This window comes from Thermobia domestica, chromosome 7, assembly GCF_964235325.1.
Source record: "Thermobia domestica chromosome 7, izTheDome1.hap1.1, whole genome shotgun sequence".
NCBI lineage: Eukaryota > Metazoa > Arthropoda > Insecta > Zygentoma > Lepismatidae > Thermobia > Thermobia domestica.
In genome coordinates, this window is record NC_137460.1 from 37,426,338 (window position 1) to 37,443,505 (window position 17,168).

The window sequence follows — 17,168 nt, forward strand, 5'->3', positions numbered from 1 at the left end:
CTCTATCTTTTATCGTTTTTGTACTATACAGATCAATATTGAAACTACACCTGTCATATCCTAGCTGAGGGGTCAAGTGAAGTTGTAAAACAATCCAATGTATACGAATTAATACACAGCAAAGTCCAAGTTTTACTATGGCTATTAGAAGTGTTGTGAATAATTTGTACTAAATACAACATTCTGCTTCCAGTTTTAATCCGAAAAAAAAGTATTTCTCGCATTTGGGTTATACTAATTGACAAACCAAATGTCATGCTTACTTAATTTCGCTTTGCATGACTTCCTTTTTTTTTTCATATAACAAAAAAGAGACCTATCCATATAATTTGTAGTAATCAGCTGAGTTATTTACATAAATTATGGAAAAAGAATAATGTTACAAAACCTACATATAATTCATTTACACGCCTTTGTTAAATATAGAACACACAGTTTTACACGTCGCGACCGATATATTTTAACGTTAAAAATTAACAAACGAAAATTCTTCTAATAGCTGATGATTAGCACGTTCTCATTTGCAGTCTATGCAACCGAAAACTTTTTTTTTTCAGTTCTAATGGCACGTTAATCAACGTAAAATAAAGGTTTTAGGCACGCAGAATGTTCCTTATAATAAGGAAAGGCTGTGAGATAGTTGAAATTAAATCAAATAACATTTTTCACTCATACTTTATTATATATATATATATATATATATATATATATATATAAAGGTAACTAAGAAAGTTCTATCGTTTTAGTAGAAGTATGCGTTCAATTGATTCCCTCACTATGAGTTGAATGCGAATGGAGATAAGGCGAAGGTCTGTTGTTGGTGTCGGTATATCCAACATACTGTCTGGCTGTGGCAGTTCAGTTACACCGTGAACTTGTGTAAGGACAGAGTGAACATGGGACCTCCACAGAGCGTCATAAGGGTGTGTATGCTGTACGAGTTCAAATTCGGGTCAAACACCACTGCAGCGGGGCGAAAGATATACCAGACCTTTGATGAGGGTGTCGTGACTACGCGGACAATGCAGCGGTGGTTCAACAAATTTAAGAACAGTGACGAAACACTCGAAGACGCAACACGTGCTGAAAGACCAACACATGCACAAAGAAGATCTTCAAGTAGACATTGAGGCGAATAGTGGCCAGACATGTAAGGAACTGGGACTACAATTCAGTGTGAGTGGATAAACCATTGGGCTCCATCAACTTGTTAAGCACTACAAGTTGGGTCAATAGGTCCCACATGATTTGACTCCGGGCCAGAAAGCAACGCGAGCAGACACCTGTGTTTCTTTCCTGTCTCGTCTGAGGAAGGAGCCATTTCTGGACAGGGTGTTAACATGTGATGAGAAGTAGGTTCTATACGAACTCCACGGCGCCGTCATCATTGGTTAGCATCCCATGAACCGGTTCCAAAACAACCGAAATCAGCATTGCACCAAAAGAAGATCCTCCTGTGTGTTTGGTGGACTGCTCGCGACATTGTGCATCGGGAACTCCTACCAGCTGGTCAGAACATTAATACAACTGTGTACTGTCAGCAATTGACCCGTATGCAAGAAAAACTCAAAACTGGAGCCAGCACTTCTGAATCGCAAAGGGGTCCTCACTCTCCGGACATTACACATCCGATTATCACCTGTTCCATATCTTGGACGCTAGTTCAGATCCCTAGTAGAGGTGCAAAATACACTTGATACCTCCTTCGCTTCACAGTCCATAAAGTTCTACCGCGATGGAATCTATGGCCTTCCAGAAAGCTGGCAGAGGGTCGTCGATGCAGATTGGGGCTATTTTTGATCTTCCAGATACGTCTTAGGTGACAAAATGACTGGTTTTTCTGAATCTCCTTTATACAACAAACTAGCAACATTCTAAGCATTATATATATATCCTTTGATTCTCCATTTATGTAAGACGGAGGGACAGTGGCTCAATAATAGAGCTCTTACCTCTGATGCGTGGGGGGTCTTTGCTTTCATCACTGGCCAAGTGAATTTGTGGTGGACAACATTGTGTCCGTGGGTTTTCTCAGGATACTCCCGTTTCCTCCCATTTCCTCCACCAATTCTTCCATCATAATTCATTTGCCTTAATCATCCGTTTTTCTTAGTCTAAAGGGCACATTCGTGGGTCGTTGAATTGAAAGATTTTTCTACAGCGATTAGGGTTAAAACTGGAAGTGGTTTATTTCTAACTCTTGTAGTTTGAGTTAAGTTGAGTTGATTGTAAGTTTAGCGTCCCTTTCAGCAGCTAGGCTATATAAGACGTAGACTTGCTGATTAACATGGAATACGTACCACGTGAGGACCCACTGGGAATCCAACCGGAGTCTCCCATGCCAAAGGCGCGTACGCTAACAGCTTAGCCATGGAGGAGCGCACTTCAGGTTGAATAGAGGGCTAAGACAGAAGACGGTACTAGGGTTGGATCCAGAATTTTCTGACCGGGGATTCACCAATAACTACGAGTACATCTGAATTAAATGTGAAATTTCTTAACGTTTTTAGGCATCTGTGGGTGAATGAGAAATCTCCCTGGAAATGTTCAGTGTCTTAATCTCGGGTTCCTCTCTCCTCCTAGCCTGTGTTTTCTGTCCTACTTGACTTGATTTTAGTGGTATACATATTGTTTTGCTTTTGAACCCTTTTTCGGCAACTTAAAAAAAAATCGACTTAAAACTATTGCTTTTGCAAAACTCCGCTTTCTTTTACGTCCCAAACTGAAAGATGACAATGGGAATTTTTGTAAGTGTTGCTATTTTCGCTGGTTGCTTCTGGTTTTTAGATAGTGTATATTAACAACGAAGGAGGGGTGCACGTGCACTATTGCAACTCACCTAAATCCGGCGTTGGTTAGTACCTATTCTTAGAACGCTAAATAGATTTTTAAAAACCGTCTCTATCTCTTATCGCTTCTGCTCTATGTAGATCTATATTAAAACCGGAAGTTGTAGTGGATTTCTATCATTTCCGGTTTTAGTAGAGAGTAAAGAACAGAGACTGAAATGTATTCTTTGGATGCTTAATCGATCGTAGAAAACCAGTTCTCGCACTATCTAGTACCGCTTTTGCTCTGTGGTGATTAACATTATAACCGAAATTGGCTGTTTTTTTGTTGTTTTTTTTAACCATTTTCGGTTTAAGTATCACCCCTATCAACAAACCCAAGTCCTAATTTTTTACTCCCTACATTTTGGGCTCTTGATGTAATCCATCAAAAAGCTCTCAAGATTTTTTTTTTTTTTGTCTTCTGGACGGACAGGCAGACAATTTAAATATGTAAAATAGTTCTGATAAATCAAACTCCTCAAAAAGTATAATAACATTGTAAAATAAATACTTATTTATTTCTAAAGACAAATATTGAAGAAAATGTTATGTACTGCAAATAATGTTCGAAGTATTTAAAAGAAATGTAAATAACAGAAATGATATGCATTTCTTTTAACATCACACTTTCACGAGTTCCTACATCTTATTGTTCAGAATCAGCATACCATCTTCCAGTGGTAATATGTAACTTTTTTTTTTTTTTTTTTTTTTTTTTAGCTCCGAAAAATACACCGACTTATGGCATATGGCGTAGAATACTTCTTATAATTTCAACATTGTTACCAGAGCGCAAAATTTCAAAGTCAGACGCACTCGCCAATCCAAAAATGATGGTCGCCACTATCTCTCAGGTACAAATTGCGAGAGCTCCCCCCCCCCTCAATGGCCTTTGGTTTGACAAAGAAAGAGATTACTCAGGGCATAAAATTTCAAAACCGGACAATTAGATTGAGAATAATCAATTTTGAATTGGACACTTCATATACATGTTTTTAAAAAAATATTTTACCTTAAGACTTCAGGTTTGTGTAACGCTCTCTCTCTGCACTGAAGTACCAGTTGTCGATTACAGCTTTCGGATCAAAGTCTTTAACTGAAGGGCCATTGATGGAAATTGGCAGCAAATCATCCAGTGTGTCAGTCTTCAGTGAATTCTTGTAGAAAGTCTTAACTGTGTTGAGACTGCTGAAGCCTCTCTCACATGAAGCAGTACTCAAAGGTAAAACTGCACAAAATATGACAATTGGAAGCAAATTTGGGAATCTCGTAAAATGAAGTTTGCACTCTAAATCTTTTTCAGTGTTTGATTCAACATCAATGAAGAAAGCAAAAGTTTATATTCTGCCCACTTCTATAAATCTAATTGCAAGCACTTACAGACACATTTCGTGTTTTCTCTCACTTAGTGACAATTATTTTCGTGCGAAATACAAACTGCGCAGCCCTGTGAGTTTAGGCAGAAACCATTCCTACCAAATACTGGTCGCCAGCTCTAAATTTTCTAGTCGCTAACGGCGACCTGGCAACCGAAAATTTTGCGCCCTGATCTTATCACAATCTAATCTACCTTGCTTCACAAGATATTAAAAAAAAAAAAAAAAAAAGAAGATTCCTGTAATTGCTGTTTACATTTGGTGATTCTACAATATGTATTGAAACCCTGAAAATGTATTCTCTCTATAACTAAAAATATAAATAGTAGTAGATGAGTTAGATTGTAGTTTGTGAGAGAATTCTGTAAATGAACTGATTAACATTAGGTATTAATGTTGCAATATTTACGTGAGTGAGCTTTTCATAACTATTCTTCAGAGGGTAGTAAACACTAGTAGTAGACTTAAAGCTGAATTTACTATTAATAATTGAAATATAGACTCCACGTAAATGTTAAGAATCATTTTCCTTCGTATATGTGGGCTGTACTGGCTTAGTGGTAGAGCGTTCACCTCTGGTGCATGAATCCGTGGTTCGATTCCAGCTCGCGCCAAGTAAGTTTTGTGGTGAACAAACACTGTATGCGTGGGTTTTCTCGGGAATCTCCCGTTCCCTCCCACTTCCTTTATTCCTCCATTTCATTCAGTCTCATCATTGCAGTTCCCTTTAGCCTACCCAGCATAATCGTGGGACGTAAAACTGAAAGATTTCACTTCATATTCTTCAGATAATATTTGCACGGAGTGCTGTAATTAAACAAGGCTTCTAAAAAAAAAAAAAAGCTCGTAAATAGTTTGAAAGTTGATTTAAGGTTTAACACCCCTTTTAGCACCGAAATTATGCGGCACATGGACCTCAGCACAATGCTTGATCCGAATCATATGAATTCCTATCATTAGTCGAATCCGTATCTTCAACACTGTTGATCATATTGCCATGAGGGAGCTAGATTTTGGTAACTTTTGATGAATATGATACAGAATTATTTAACTGTGTAATTTCTTCAAGTGAGATGTTGTAATATATCGAGAGGTTACGTGGGTTTCCGGATGCATCAAAGAAAGACTTCGTCATGCACCAATGAAGCACTTTATATCGCTGCCCAGAGAAAGGTTCCAATGTTAAATTGTTCACACGATTTCGTTTCAGACTATCATTTCTAACCACAAAATCTAAAGGTCCCGCTAAAAAAAATAATAAAATAAAAAAAATAAAAAATAAAAATAAAATAAAATAAATTATACACCTGGCGCAATAGATCTTACGGGCCCAGGGCGTACCACCCGGCTTGTGGCACTCATGCCTTTGGGGTGATACGTGGTCAGCGCATCTGTTCCCCTCATCGTTAATGTTAGATTTCTAAATCGGAATTCGCAAGTTCTTATTTCTTCGAGTACTATCCAATTATCCTCAAGTCACGGGTCTAGGTCAAAACCCCCACAGCCAAAACACCCACACTCAAGAAATGTCAAAACGCCCACACGATCGGTCATAGCTCCCACACAAACGGACAAATCCCCCAAACGCACGAACGGTCATAACCCCCATAGCCAAAACCCCCACACTCAAGAAATGTCAAAACGCCCACACGATCGGTCATAACTCCCACACAAATGGACAAATCTCCCAAACGCACGAACGGTCAAAACCTCCACAGCCAAAACCCCCACACTCAAGAAATGTCAAAACGCCCACAAAATCGGTCAAAACCCCCACACAAATGGACAAAACTCCCACACATAGCAACGGTCACAATCCCCACATAAATGGACAAAACCCCCACACAAATGGACAAAACTCCCACATGCAGAAATTGTCACAACTGCCACACAAATGGACAAAACCCCCACACAATCGGACAAATCCCCCACACTCTGAAATTATCGTGATTGCACGTCTTTTTTGCGGCTCTTTACAACGCCCAGTTTAGTGTTTCTGTCATTACAAAACAGTGCAAGAAGAATAGTTGCAACATCAGTTTAAGTGGATTAAAAAATGTTATTAAAAAAGTACAAGGGCAAGACATACAACCAGGATCATTTCAAAGTGTGGGAGATTTGACCGATTGTGTGGGGGTTTTGTTCATTTGTGTGGCAGTTGTGACAATTTCTGCATGTGGGAGTTTTGTCCATTTGTGTGGGGGTTTTGTCCATTTATGTGGGGATTGTGACCGTTGCTATGTGTGGGAGTTTTGTCCATTTGTGTGGGGGTTATGACCGTTTGTGTGGGCATTTTGACATTTCTTGAGTGTGGCGGTTTTGGCTGTGGGGGTTTTGACCGGTTCCCCAAGTCACTGGGTGGATATTACAACTAGAGATGCAAGGGCTCGGAAAAAAACCGGCTTTTTTAAAAAAAAACTCGGTTTTTTCTGCTTTGCTTTTTTGCTTGGGAAATTTTGGGCTCTTTTCAAAATACTGCTTTAAATTAATAAAACAGACTTTGTATCGCTTCTCTATAACACAAAAAATCATTTAATTAGTGGTTGATGCTGATAATAATATAAAACATCGAAAATAAACTATGAATTTCGAAAAAATATTTCAAACAATTTTTCTTCAACATATTTACATTATGAATTCCACAGGATTAACCAATGTATATAATAAGAATTTTTTAACCTCCTATATACAAAAGTAAGCAGAGTTGGCAAGAACCATGGTTGTTTTTGAAAATGCCAAAAACCCGTTTTTTGGGGGATGTTTAAACCAGGCTTTTTTGACTTAGATTTTTTGCTTTATGTATTTATATTACATATTCACAGAAATAAGTTTGTTTCGCCTTGATGTTATTATGCAACAGCGGGGCTATGCCGGAAGAAGCTTAAAGAAGTGCGGTCAGTAAATTTCTTAAGTTGAGAATCTCCCGCCCTAGCCATTGGGAAAATCCCGTCATTACTTGAAATGTAAGACAATAACGGGAAAATCCTGTTATTGCTTTGCATGTAAAATTTAAAGGTCAACGTACCATAATCAGTACGCTAAAACTGAGGTATTAAATTACAAATTTAGTACCGGTACGTAGATATCATTGAAAGTCCAATCCAAGCTAATGTTGGAAGCTACGTAGGCAATCGATAAATTTTGCCAATTTCTATCAATATATTTAAGCAATATTGGCTTCTTTATAAAACAACACGCATTTAGGCATGCAGAAATATACAATTTGGTTTGTTTCGTATATTTAGGCTTAACATCCTTACGAAATACCGAGGTTATCAAGGAGAAGACTTTCGCTTAAACTGACATCCGAACCGCTACTTGGGTTACGCATGAAAGAAGGTTTGTGGTTCGACCGAGAATTGAACATGGGACACCTTGATTAAAAGGTGAAAGGGAAATAAAACTATTGCAGGTGGTTTGATATCTGGAAACGTTACCATGAAGTTCACACGATTCGTATTTTTCATTCTTTTTATTTTTGTGGTTTAAACCAGTTATATATATATATATATATATATATATATATATATATATATATATATATATATATATATATATATATATATAAAAGAAGTTGGTGTAAACCAGCCAACCCTAAAAGTAAACACTTCTTTTTAAAGAATACACAAATAACTAGCAAAATAGTATGTAGTATTTTTACTTCAAAATATTCCATACCCTCTTTTTGAAACAAAATAAAATTAAAATAAAACATAAGAGAAATACTTAGATTTATATGATACACTTAAAGGCTGCACATTTAGAGCTTTTGGTTCTGTATATTCTTGAAATTCTACAGTTAAGTTTTATAGAACCACCATCACAGTTTACCCAATCCTCAAGTTTTCTGAATTTTTAACAAGAGGGATTCAACATATCATTACGGAACTCCCCCCCCTTCCCCCCCAAAAAAAGACTACGGAATATATTTAAGTTAATCTAAATACAACTGCACAACAAACATGACTGAGTGATTAGCTTTTGCGCTTCTATCGGGAAGTCCGGGATTCAACCAGCATTCGACTATTCTCACAAAGCTTTTCTCCATTCCATCTGTGAATGTAGAAATAGTGCGTGTACTGTGAGTTGGCCGACTTCCTTTTTTATTGTTTTTAAATCGTTATTATTACTAATTACCAGCAGTGATGGTTTTGCGAAGGTTAGGGGGGCGGTCTTTCGGACTGAAGCCCGTTCCCCAAAGTTACGGTATGTCTGCAACAAACGAAATATCTATTATTTATGCCTTTACTCATAAACGTCAAATAAAAATTACGAATGTTTAAAAAAACTAAACATTAGTAAGAAACCCTTTCCAAAATACTTTTCTAAATCCGCCACTGATTCTCAGTATAAAATGATTTTTAAAGTTGTATCCTGAAGATTATTGCTAAACATATAAACGAAACGAAATATTAGTTATGCCTGTACTCATAAACTTCAAGCACTTCCCAAATAAAATTAGGACTTTTTAGGAAACGAAACAATCAGAAAAAAAACTCCTAAAGTACTTTTCTAAATCCGCTACTGATTATTTGTATAAATTGGTATTCAAGGTTGTGTCCGGAAATTTATTGCTAAATCACTTCACAGCTACAGTATAACAGAAATGTGGAAGTACGGTTTGACGGATATATTGAAAAACGGGCAAGTTTAACTTTTGCGCTAGAAGCTAGAGTACTAAAAGCTCTTAGAAATGAAACACGGATGACAAACTAGAGAAGAAAAAAGATGTCGATAACTCAAAAGTTAAAATAAAGTTAAATAGCCTCTAAAATTACCCTCAAATACTACATTCTTCATGTTAGCTTTAATTCGTAAAACATGTGCTCCATCCATCTTGATGGTGAATTTCAGAGCGAAATATCACATTCAGGTCATGGAATTTTTATCTAACTATAGAATATACTATAAGAAAGCTATTTAGATAGAAAAATCATGAAGTTGAAAAAAGCCAAAATTTCCAAAATTCTCGTTTTTTTCCCAAAAAAGCCGGCTTTTTATGTGAAAAAAACCATCGATTCAAAAAAGCCGGCTTTTTTGCATCTCTAATTACAACACCATCATCTGGTTAATCAAACGGTCACCCATCTTTTCTCTGACCAGACCGGACACTACTTAACTTCGTTAAACTCATGGAAAGCTGTATCGCTAAAGGTTAAACTCACGAGAGGATGTATCGCTAAAGGTTTAACTCACGAGAGGATGTATCGCTAAAGGTTAAACTCACGAGAAGATATATCGCTAAAAGCAGGGGTAAAATTGGATCTGGAAAGGTGGGAAATGGAAGGTAGCGGCATTACGCTACGCCATTCCCCCTGCCTATCTTTGGCCATTGTGATTTTTTTTAGGAACTGGGGGGACGCCGATCATATTTTTTCGAGGTGGGGGACTGCGTCCTCCCGCATTTCCCCTCACTTTTACCCCTGACTAAAAGGTTAAACTCACAAGAGACTGTATAACATTATCTCTAAAAGGTTTAATAGTTATCCAGGATATAAGACATCTAGGCAAATGTTTTGGGATAAAAGAACGGCATATCTTAAAGTTTCAAGCCTTTGAACAAATGATGTTGAAAGTCGAAAGAATATAGCACACCTACTACCAGGACCTGGCTGTAGCACATAAGGAAACAAGTTCGAATCTCAGATTCATTTCACAGTGGCGAAGCAGTTCCTGAGACACACAAGACATATATTATGGGAACATTTATTTTAATACCTCGATTCGGTTAAGACTGTATCAATAGTACGCTTTACATCACTTCGAAAACGCAGCAGTTAAGAAGTACCTTAGAATCCAAAATACATAATTTAACTCATTTTTTAAACTTACATACCTTTCATGTGTATAGATCAGTCATTTTCAAGTGGCTGGTACACGACAAAGGAGCACGGCTTTATGCTAGAGAAATGACAGAGGGAAACAAGTAGAGCAAAAGAGGGAAGAGGAAGAAGAGTGAAATGGAGTAAACAAGTGTTGGAATGTACGTATAGCCACTGTATATCTGCAAATTGTATATCTGCAAAATCATAGGTGGTTTTTGTTTGTCACCACAACTGTATTAAAGAGAGGTTCTTCTCTATGTAGTTACATGAGAAGAGGAGCAAAGAAAGCACGATGTTACACAGCATCCAGTTGTAACCGAGCAAAGTAGCTAGGGTTGCGCACTAGACAAGATTTGTGTCTGTCTCGTCTCGAAAATCTGCTGTAAAAGTGATGTCTCGACTCGAAAAATGTATATTTCTCTATTGGAAGAGCCGTGTTTCGACTCGAATTTTGCCAGGAAAATCCTGTCTCGACTCGTCTGAGGCGCATCCCTAGAAGTAGCTCAAGTGGTAGAGTGTTGAGTTCGCATTAGGGAGGTTGTGAGTTCGATTCCCGCCGCCGCCCATCCTAACTGGGGTTTTCCAGAGTTTTCTTCAGTCCTACCAGGCAAATGCTGGGATGATATCTACTAAATAGGCCCTGGCCGATACCTTCCCAAATCCTTTCCATTGTTATTGTTGTTAGATGTCCAATTTAAATTGGCCTTTGAGCTGTATTTGGTGATTGTTAAATAAATAAATAAATAAATAACTGTCCATAGATACTTGCTAGCTAAGACAACAAGTGGGAACTGTTTGTGGAAACCACTTACCCGAATAATTCATAACCCTCATCGCACGCATAGGTAGCGGTGGTACCTTCACTGAGATCATCTTTGGATAACGAAACCCTGGAGTTGATAGGAACTGGAGGATGGCCACATTTGGTGTCTGCAACGAAAGAAAGAAACAGTAAGCATTAAAAAAATAATAAATCAAATAGCAGGTTTTCAGTCATACATTGCAATATTTTAAAATAATCAACAATGTCTTTAAGATTGGTTTAAAGGGACAAGTTTTGCCGATAGGTGTCACTACAGTCTTCGTATCTCTCTCGTGTATTTTTTATCTTTCACGAAAATTCACGATTTCTTTTACAAATTTGAACCTACAGACTTCTAATTTTTAGAGAAGGAATTTCATAATCCATCGAAGACAACAATCCGTGCCGATTTTTTTTTTATTTAGAATATTCCTCATTGATGGAATGGCTTGATTGTTGAAATGGATATCGAAACCTTTAACAATGAAACTGTTCCAACAATGAAGAAAATTCTACTACTAATTCTTCTTATATACTAGAATCAATTTGAGATCCCTAAACTGAGATCTCTTTGATAGATTTGTAGATCTTTGCTCCTATAAAAGCAATCCATTCCTAAGTTTAAGATGGGTTGATCTGTTACAGCAATTAATCTTTAATTACTTTAATTTCTGAATTAAACAAAACGTAAATTCCAATTATCATATACACAGTATGAATATTTACACAATATACGTATATATCTTTTACAGTATATATAAATCTTTTATATGAGGTGTATAGTTTCTAAATCCGCCATCTCCTTCATAAACGGTTTCGAGAAAAACAGGAAAAACTGATAACTCAGGGATTATGTGAGATAAAATTTTCTTTTTATAAATACTTTACTGCTTTCTGGACATTCATTATAACTACCAAATGACAAAAATCTGTCTCATCCAATTTCTCGGTTATTGCAGAAAGCAGTTTGGAGATGGCGGATTTTGAAAACAACTTTTGGAAATGGAGGACTTTGAAACAAACGTACTTAAGTTTTTTTGGGTTTATTTGCTTCTAAGTCATTACTATTATAATTTTTGATAACTATTTCAGAACAGAACAGTAGATGGAGATAAACTGAATCTAAACAACGATATTAACTTGTTGGGTGACATTATAATGTGCACAAACAAGGAAAAAAATGAAGCTCCAATCATAGTACGTTAGCTACATTTACGGGTCAAGTTCCGAAGTTCCCAGCCCGTTTAGAAATATCGTCTCCTAACATAACATAAGCTAACTTAACCTCACCTCACTAACCTAATCCAACCCATTGGAACCTAACCTAACCTAACATAGCCTGACATAACAGGATGGGAACTTCGGAATAAATGCCACCTTTACCAACAAGTAAAGGATTGAAAGTGATCTTTACACTATTTTCAGATATAGTTCTCATCAGAATCATGTTCGAAACACTGGCATTCAGCCTAATCCTCATCTACACTTTCTTCTGTTAAAGCAGTCAGTCTCTTTTCAGCATCAACATAAATGGCTAAGTTTGAATTAGCACGCCAATTCTCCCCGAAGTGTTTCGTTAGGAGTTGAACAACATCTTGCAACTTTTTTTCATTAACGTCGGTCTTCAATTCATAGCATAGAATAGAATAGAATCGAGATGACGGGGTTTACAAACACACTGCTGAGTGGAGATGGCGGCTTTTGAAGAATACCCTGAACTTTAAAGCAGTAATTGAGGGTGGAGGTGGCGACATTTAAAACAACTCTTTTCACCATCATGTAGGGCATGGAAAAGAATACCAATAAATCTACTTAACTCATTTTTTTTGAAAATTGGAGATGGCGGATTTAGAAACTATACGCCTCATATATCACACGGTATATATATATATATATATATATATATATATATATATATATATATATATATATATATATATATATATATATATATATATATATATTTACTCTGTAGCGATTAGCGTTTAAACCGGAAGTGGTTGATTCTTTCCACTTCCGGTTTCAATATAAGGTTAAGAGAAAAGATGGTATCTGTTCTTACAACACTATATGGATTCTTTTTTTTTAATTGCTATCTCTTATTGGTTCTGTTCTATGTAAACTAAATAGATCTATGCCTTAATTGCAAACTTGGAACGAAACGATTGACCTTTATTCAATATTCATAGATTTTTTTAGTGCATAAATTGTTTTCGTGAACGAACACGACATACAAATAGTTCCATATCAGCGAAAAACACAATGATTTTGAAAAATTGTGTTCGCAGAACAAAACGAAAAGGGCTTTTCCCCTATTTCTAATATTGAAAATTCTATTTTCCAATGTTTATAATGAGAATTCGTGCGCCAAAATTTTCTTTTTCAATATTAAGTGTATCGGCACCCTGTTTTTCGGTTATTATTCCTCAATGGTATGTCTGATCGGGTCATGCGGCCTCGTATGACACAGCGAGCGCTCTCGAATCACCATGTCAAAATTTGGTTAAGAGCGGTTCTGGCATTCTCGGAGGAGAATCCAGATAAGCGAATGCCTAAATCGAGTACTTCGCTTCAATCAGTATTGAAACCAGAAGTTATAATGGATTTCTATCACTTCCGGTTTTAATAAAGAGTTAAGGATAAAAAATGAAATGTATAAGAAACCATTTCTCGGTATGTTATCGTCTTCACGCTATAGTAATAAACGTTAAAACTGGAAGTGTTTTAATTTCTACCGCTTCCGGTTTGAGTATTGGACTCATAACTTTGGACCTACATCCTGGTTAAAATAGATGATGTTCCATAAAATAGTTCTTGAGGTTTTCTGTTTCCCAGACTGACGGATTCACACTCGGACGGATAAGGATAAATATACAGCAAAAAGGAGTTTTGGTAAACCGAACTTTAAAAAAAAAATAAATTTCAACTATTATATAACAGAACTCCAAATATATGCGTATAATACATTAATATAGTGTCACATAGTCGAATGAGTAACAAGTGTGCTATCTGTATTTCTGATCCCTGGTTCGATAACCGATGGGATATTAGACTCGGATACAAACCCAAGTAATGCTTTGGATACCATTTTGAAAAAGAGGTCCCGTCTCATATAGCATTTGCACAGAAATGAGATGTTTAGCTCCCATCTGAGCATTTGTACAAAATGAGAAGTTTAGCTCCTGTCTCATATAGCATTTGTATAGAAATTAGACATTTAGCTCTCGTCTCACATAGCATTTGTACAGAAACAAGACGTTTAGCTCCTGTCTCATATAGATTTATACAGAAATGAGACGTTTAGCTTTTATCTGATACAGCATTTGTACAGAAATTAGACATTTAGCTCTCGTCTCACGTAGCATTTGTACAGAAACAAGACGTTTAGCTCCTGTCTCATATAGATTTGTACAGAAATGAGACATAACCAACCAACTAATAAATTAATGGAGAGAGGATTGAGCTAATAAGTTCACACCTAAAAAGCCGGTCATCATTATTTAAGTATGGGAATACTATAGTTTCTATTAGACAAGCTGTGAATAATGAAGGAATGTTAATTTCGACCCAAATAATGCACACTCATGTCCAAAATAGCATATCTATAACTGTCTTCTTGTAAGAATATAATTTGATAATGATTTTGCAGGGTACTTTTAATACTGATACTACGTGTATAATCGGGAAATGTATATTTATAGTAAATTTCATAAGAAAAGAATTATAAATACGAAAATTAGAATGAGTAAAACAAAATGTTGCTAAATGGACAAGATTTTATTGTTCTTATTTACTGCTCTTTTGATATGAAATTTGCCACATAGCCCTACATGTATTTGTCGATTATACACATACTAACATTATAAGAAATACCGGGCGATTTCGCTATCAAATTATATTCCTATAACAACATATTTATAGATATGCGACAATAATTTTAGACATGAGTGTACATATTGAGTAAATTAATGTGTTGAGAGATGTAACAAGTAATGATATGTACGAGCATTTCTGTCTTCAATAAAGTTCAAATGTAAGTAAAATATTTTTACTTGATCAGTGGCGTAACTAAGGGCTTGAGGCGCATCTCGCAGACAACGTGGAGTGGGTCCCTATCTCTACGTCCTACTTCACGATTTAGAGACCTCGTGGTGGCTTGGGTCCCCAGCAATGCGGGTGCGGGGTCCTTATTTACGCCCCTGTACTTGATTATTATATCTTTATTTGTGTGTACAGAGAAATAAAAATAAAAACAATATTAAATAATAATAGTAATAATAATAAGCGTAGACAGTTGAATGATGCTGACGCTTCGCGTCAGTTCACTGTCTGCTAAAATTCACGGTGAAGAAACCTTAACAGTTAGCAATGATGCGACAAATGGAACTATTTTCACGCTCGGAAGCACTTTCAACTAAAGGCGAGGAAAGCTTAGCATCCATGCCCTTTTTTGTTTCATCTGTCTTTCCTTCTGGCCTGGTTTGTTCTGTGGTTTCATCAACTTTCCCTTTTTGCATACAAACAGTATGAATGCATGTCTATTGTACTCTTGTATTATGTAGGTATTGCACAGCACAGGATATAATTCACGAACTTGAGACATCACTGTAGGGTAATGTCATCGAACTTACTGTCATTTCGCATATCAATCCATCTACACTGGAGTAAAGTCCCTGTGTACGCTTTCCCTTTTCCGGTGAAATTGTTGTTGGTTGTCAATATGAGGAAGAAACACTGACGTGTGGGAAAATCTTCTAGAAAACTTTGACAGCTGGAGATTGCGGCAAAATCAAAAATATGAGGGGTCTGTACTCGGACACTATTTGCACTCTCCCTACAAGAGAGTGACATGAAATAGCAATGTAATTTACCTTAGCTCTCAGACGTACTGGGACGGGAAAAGTACGTCTAGAAGAAATACTAACTGATACACATACGTATAATTCAAAGTAGAGAAAATCTGTACTCGACAAAATCTACAGAGGTTGAAACCAAAACCCTAGCTACCTGATCTATAGTGAAATATTCCCCTATTTTTTCTATATAAATAATTAACGTTGCTGTAAACAAATAACTACATTTTTCTTAATTCTGTTAAAATATCATGGCTAAATGCAAATGCCATATGAAAAAAACAAGAGAGTTATGATTTGTCATACATTATATCTTTCAAAAATGCTTCAAGTTTATCTTACATCTGCCAGATGGCATGGTTGAGCGATCTACGGTATTAGATTTTGCGATGTCTGTCCTGGGTTCGAATCCCACTCAGAGCATGGTTGTTGTGTATTGCTCCTTTTCACCATCCTTTTGTCATTGTCTCGTGTTAGCCTGGAATTGCAAGCCCCTCCGGGAATTTCAGGTGATCCCAAAATGAATTGGTCTTAACGTTCCTGTGCTGAGACTGGAGATGCCGGTAGTCTCTTTTACACGTTAGGAGAGTTTCACCTGTCAACAGGTATAACTTGACCACTTGGTCACTCACGCAATCAGCGCAGGGCCGTAACTTGTGGGGAGCAGGGGCAACTGCCTCCCAGGGAAGCTCCCGCCGTTCGAGGGGGGGCACTTTAAGACAAAATTTTCTTACTTCATACACGATACGAATGTAAAATGACTCGTGAGCCCCTTTCAGTAAAAAATGTTTACTATTAGGGGCGCTAGAAATAATATTTATTCGTATGGTTATGAGATTTGTCAATATTGTCCCCTTAATTATCATGTATGGAACGGACCCACAGGCTCCGGGGTCCTTCAAAGTGTCAGAGAGAGATCCTACTCGTGATTTTGGTATTAGTGACCGTTCTACAGATGGTGGAAGATGAGGTTTAGTAGGAGCTCACTTTGGCTTTCGTACTCCCTGAGTTTAAGAACCACATGTATTTTCATAAACTGTATATTAATATACTAATAAAAACATGAAACTCTTATGTTAGTGAACAATCTTGCCTCCCCTAGCAAAACCTAAAATGACGTTACTCATTCACTAAACGGCGTGACAAACATCTTGGCATTTGAAGGCGGTGCTCCAAGTTCTCTTTAAGTACTGCTAGCAAATGAGAGACAAGCAGTATTGCCACATTTATTTTGTACACATCCACGTCTATCCCCTGTCACCTGATCGCGCTGTAGTTTGTCTGCTTAGCCATAGCCACACCCCTTTACCACTTGGCAACGTCGCGTCAGAGCTTGCGTTTTATTCGTTTAGCTGAAATGCCAAGATGTTTGTCACAGGCTTTAGTGATAGAGTGGTAGTAGGATTCTTGAGATCCTTTGTGAATCAAGTGTACCCCGATCAGGCGATCACCGAGACATGTTTGCTGGCTGGGGAGAGGAG

General features: G+C 37.0%; 1 protein-coding gene across 2 annotated transcripts in view; it reads right to left on the reverse strand.

Moving 5' to 3' along the window:
• fw (CUB and Sushi multiple domains furrowed) overlaps positions 1-17,168 on the reverse strand; it is a 358,906-nt gene that overhangs the window by 145,443 nt on the left and 196,295 nt on the right. For both annotated transcript variants that reach the window (XM_081764487.1, XM_081764488.1), the window contains exon 2: positions 10,845-10,962. In XM_081764487.1, coding sequence (XP_081620613.1) covers positions 10,845-10,962 — 118 coding nt within the window. The remainder of the gene's footprint in view (positions 1-10,844; positions 10,963-17,168) is intronic.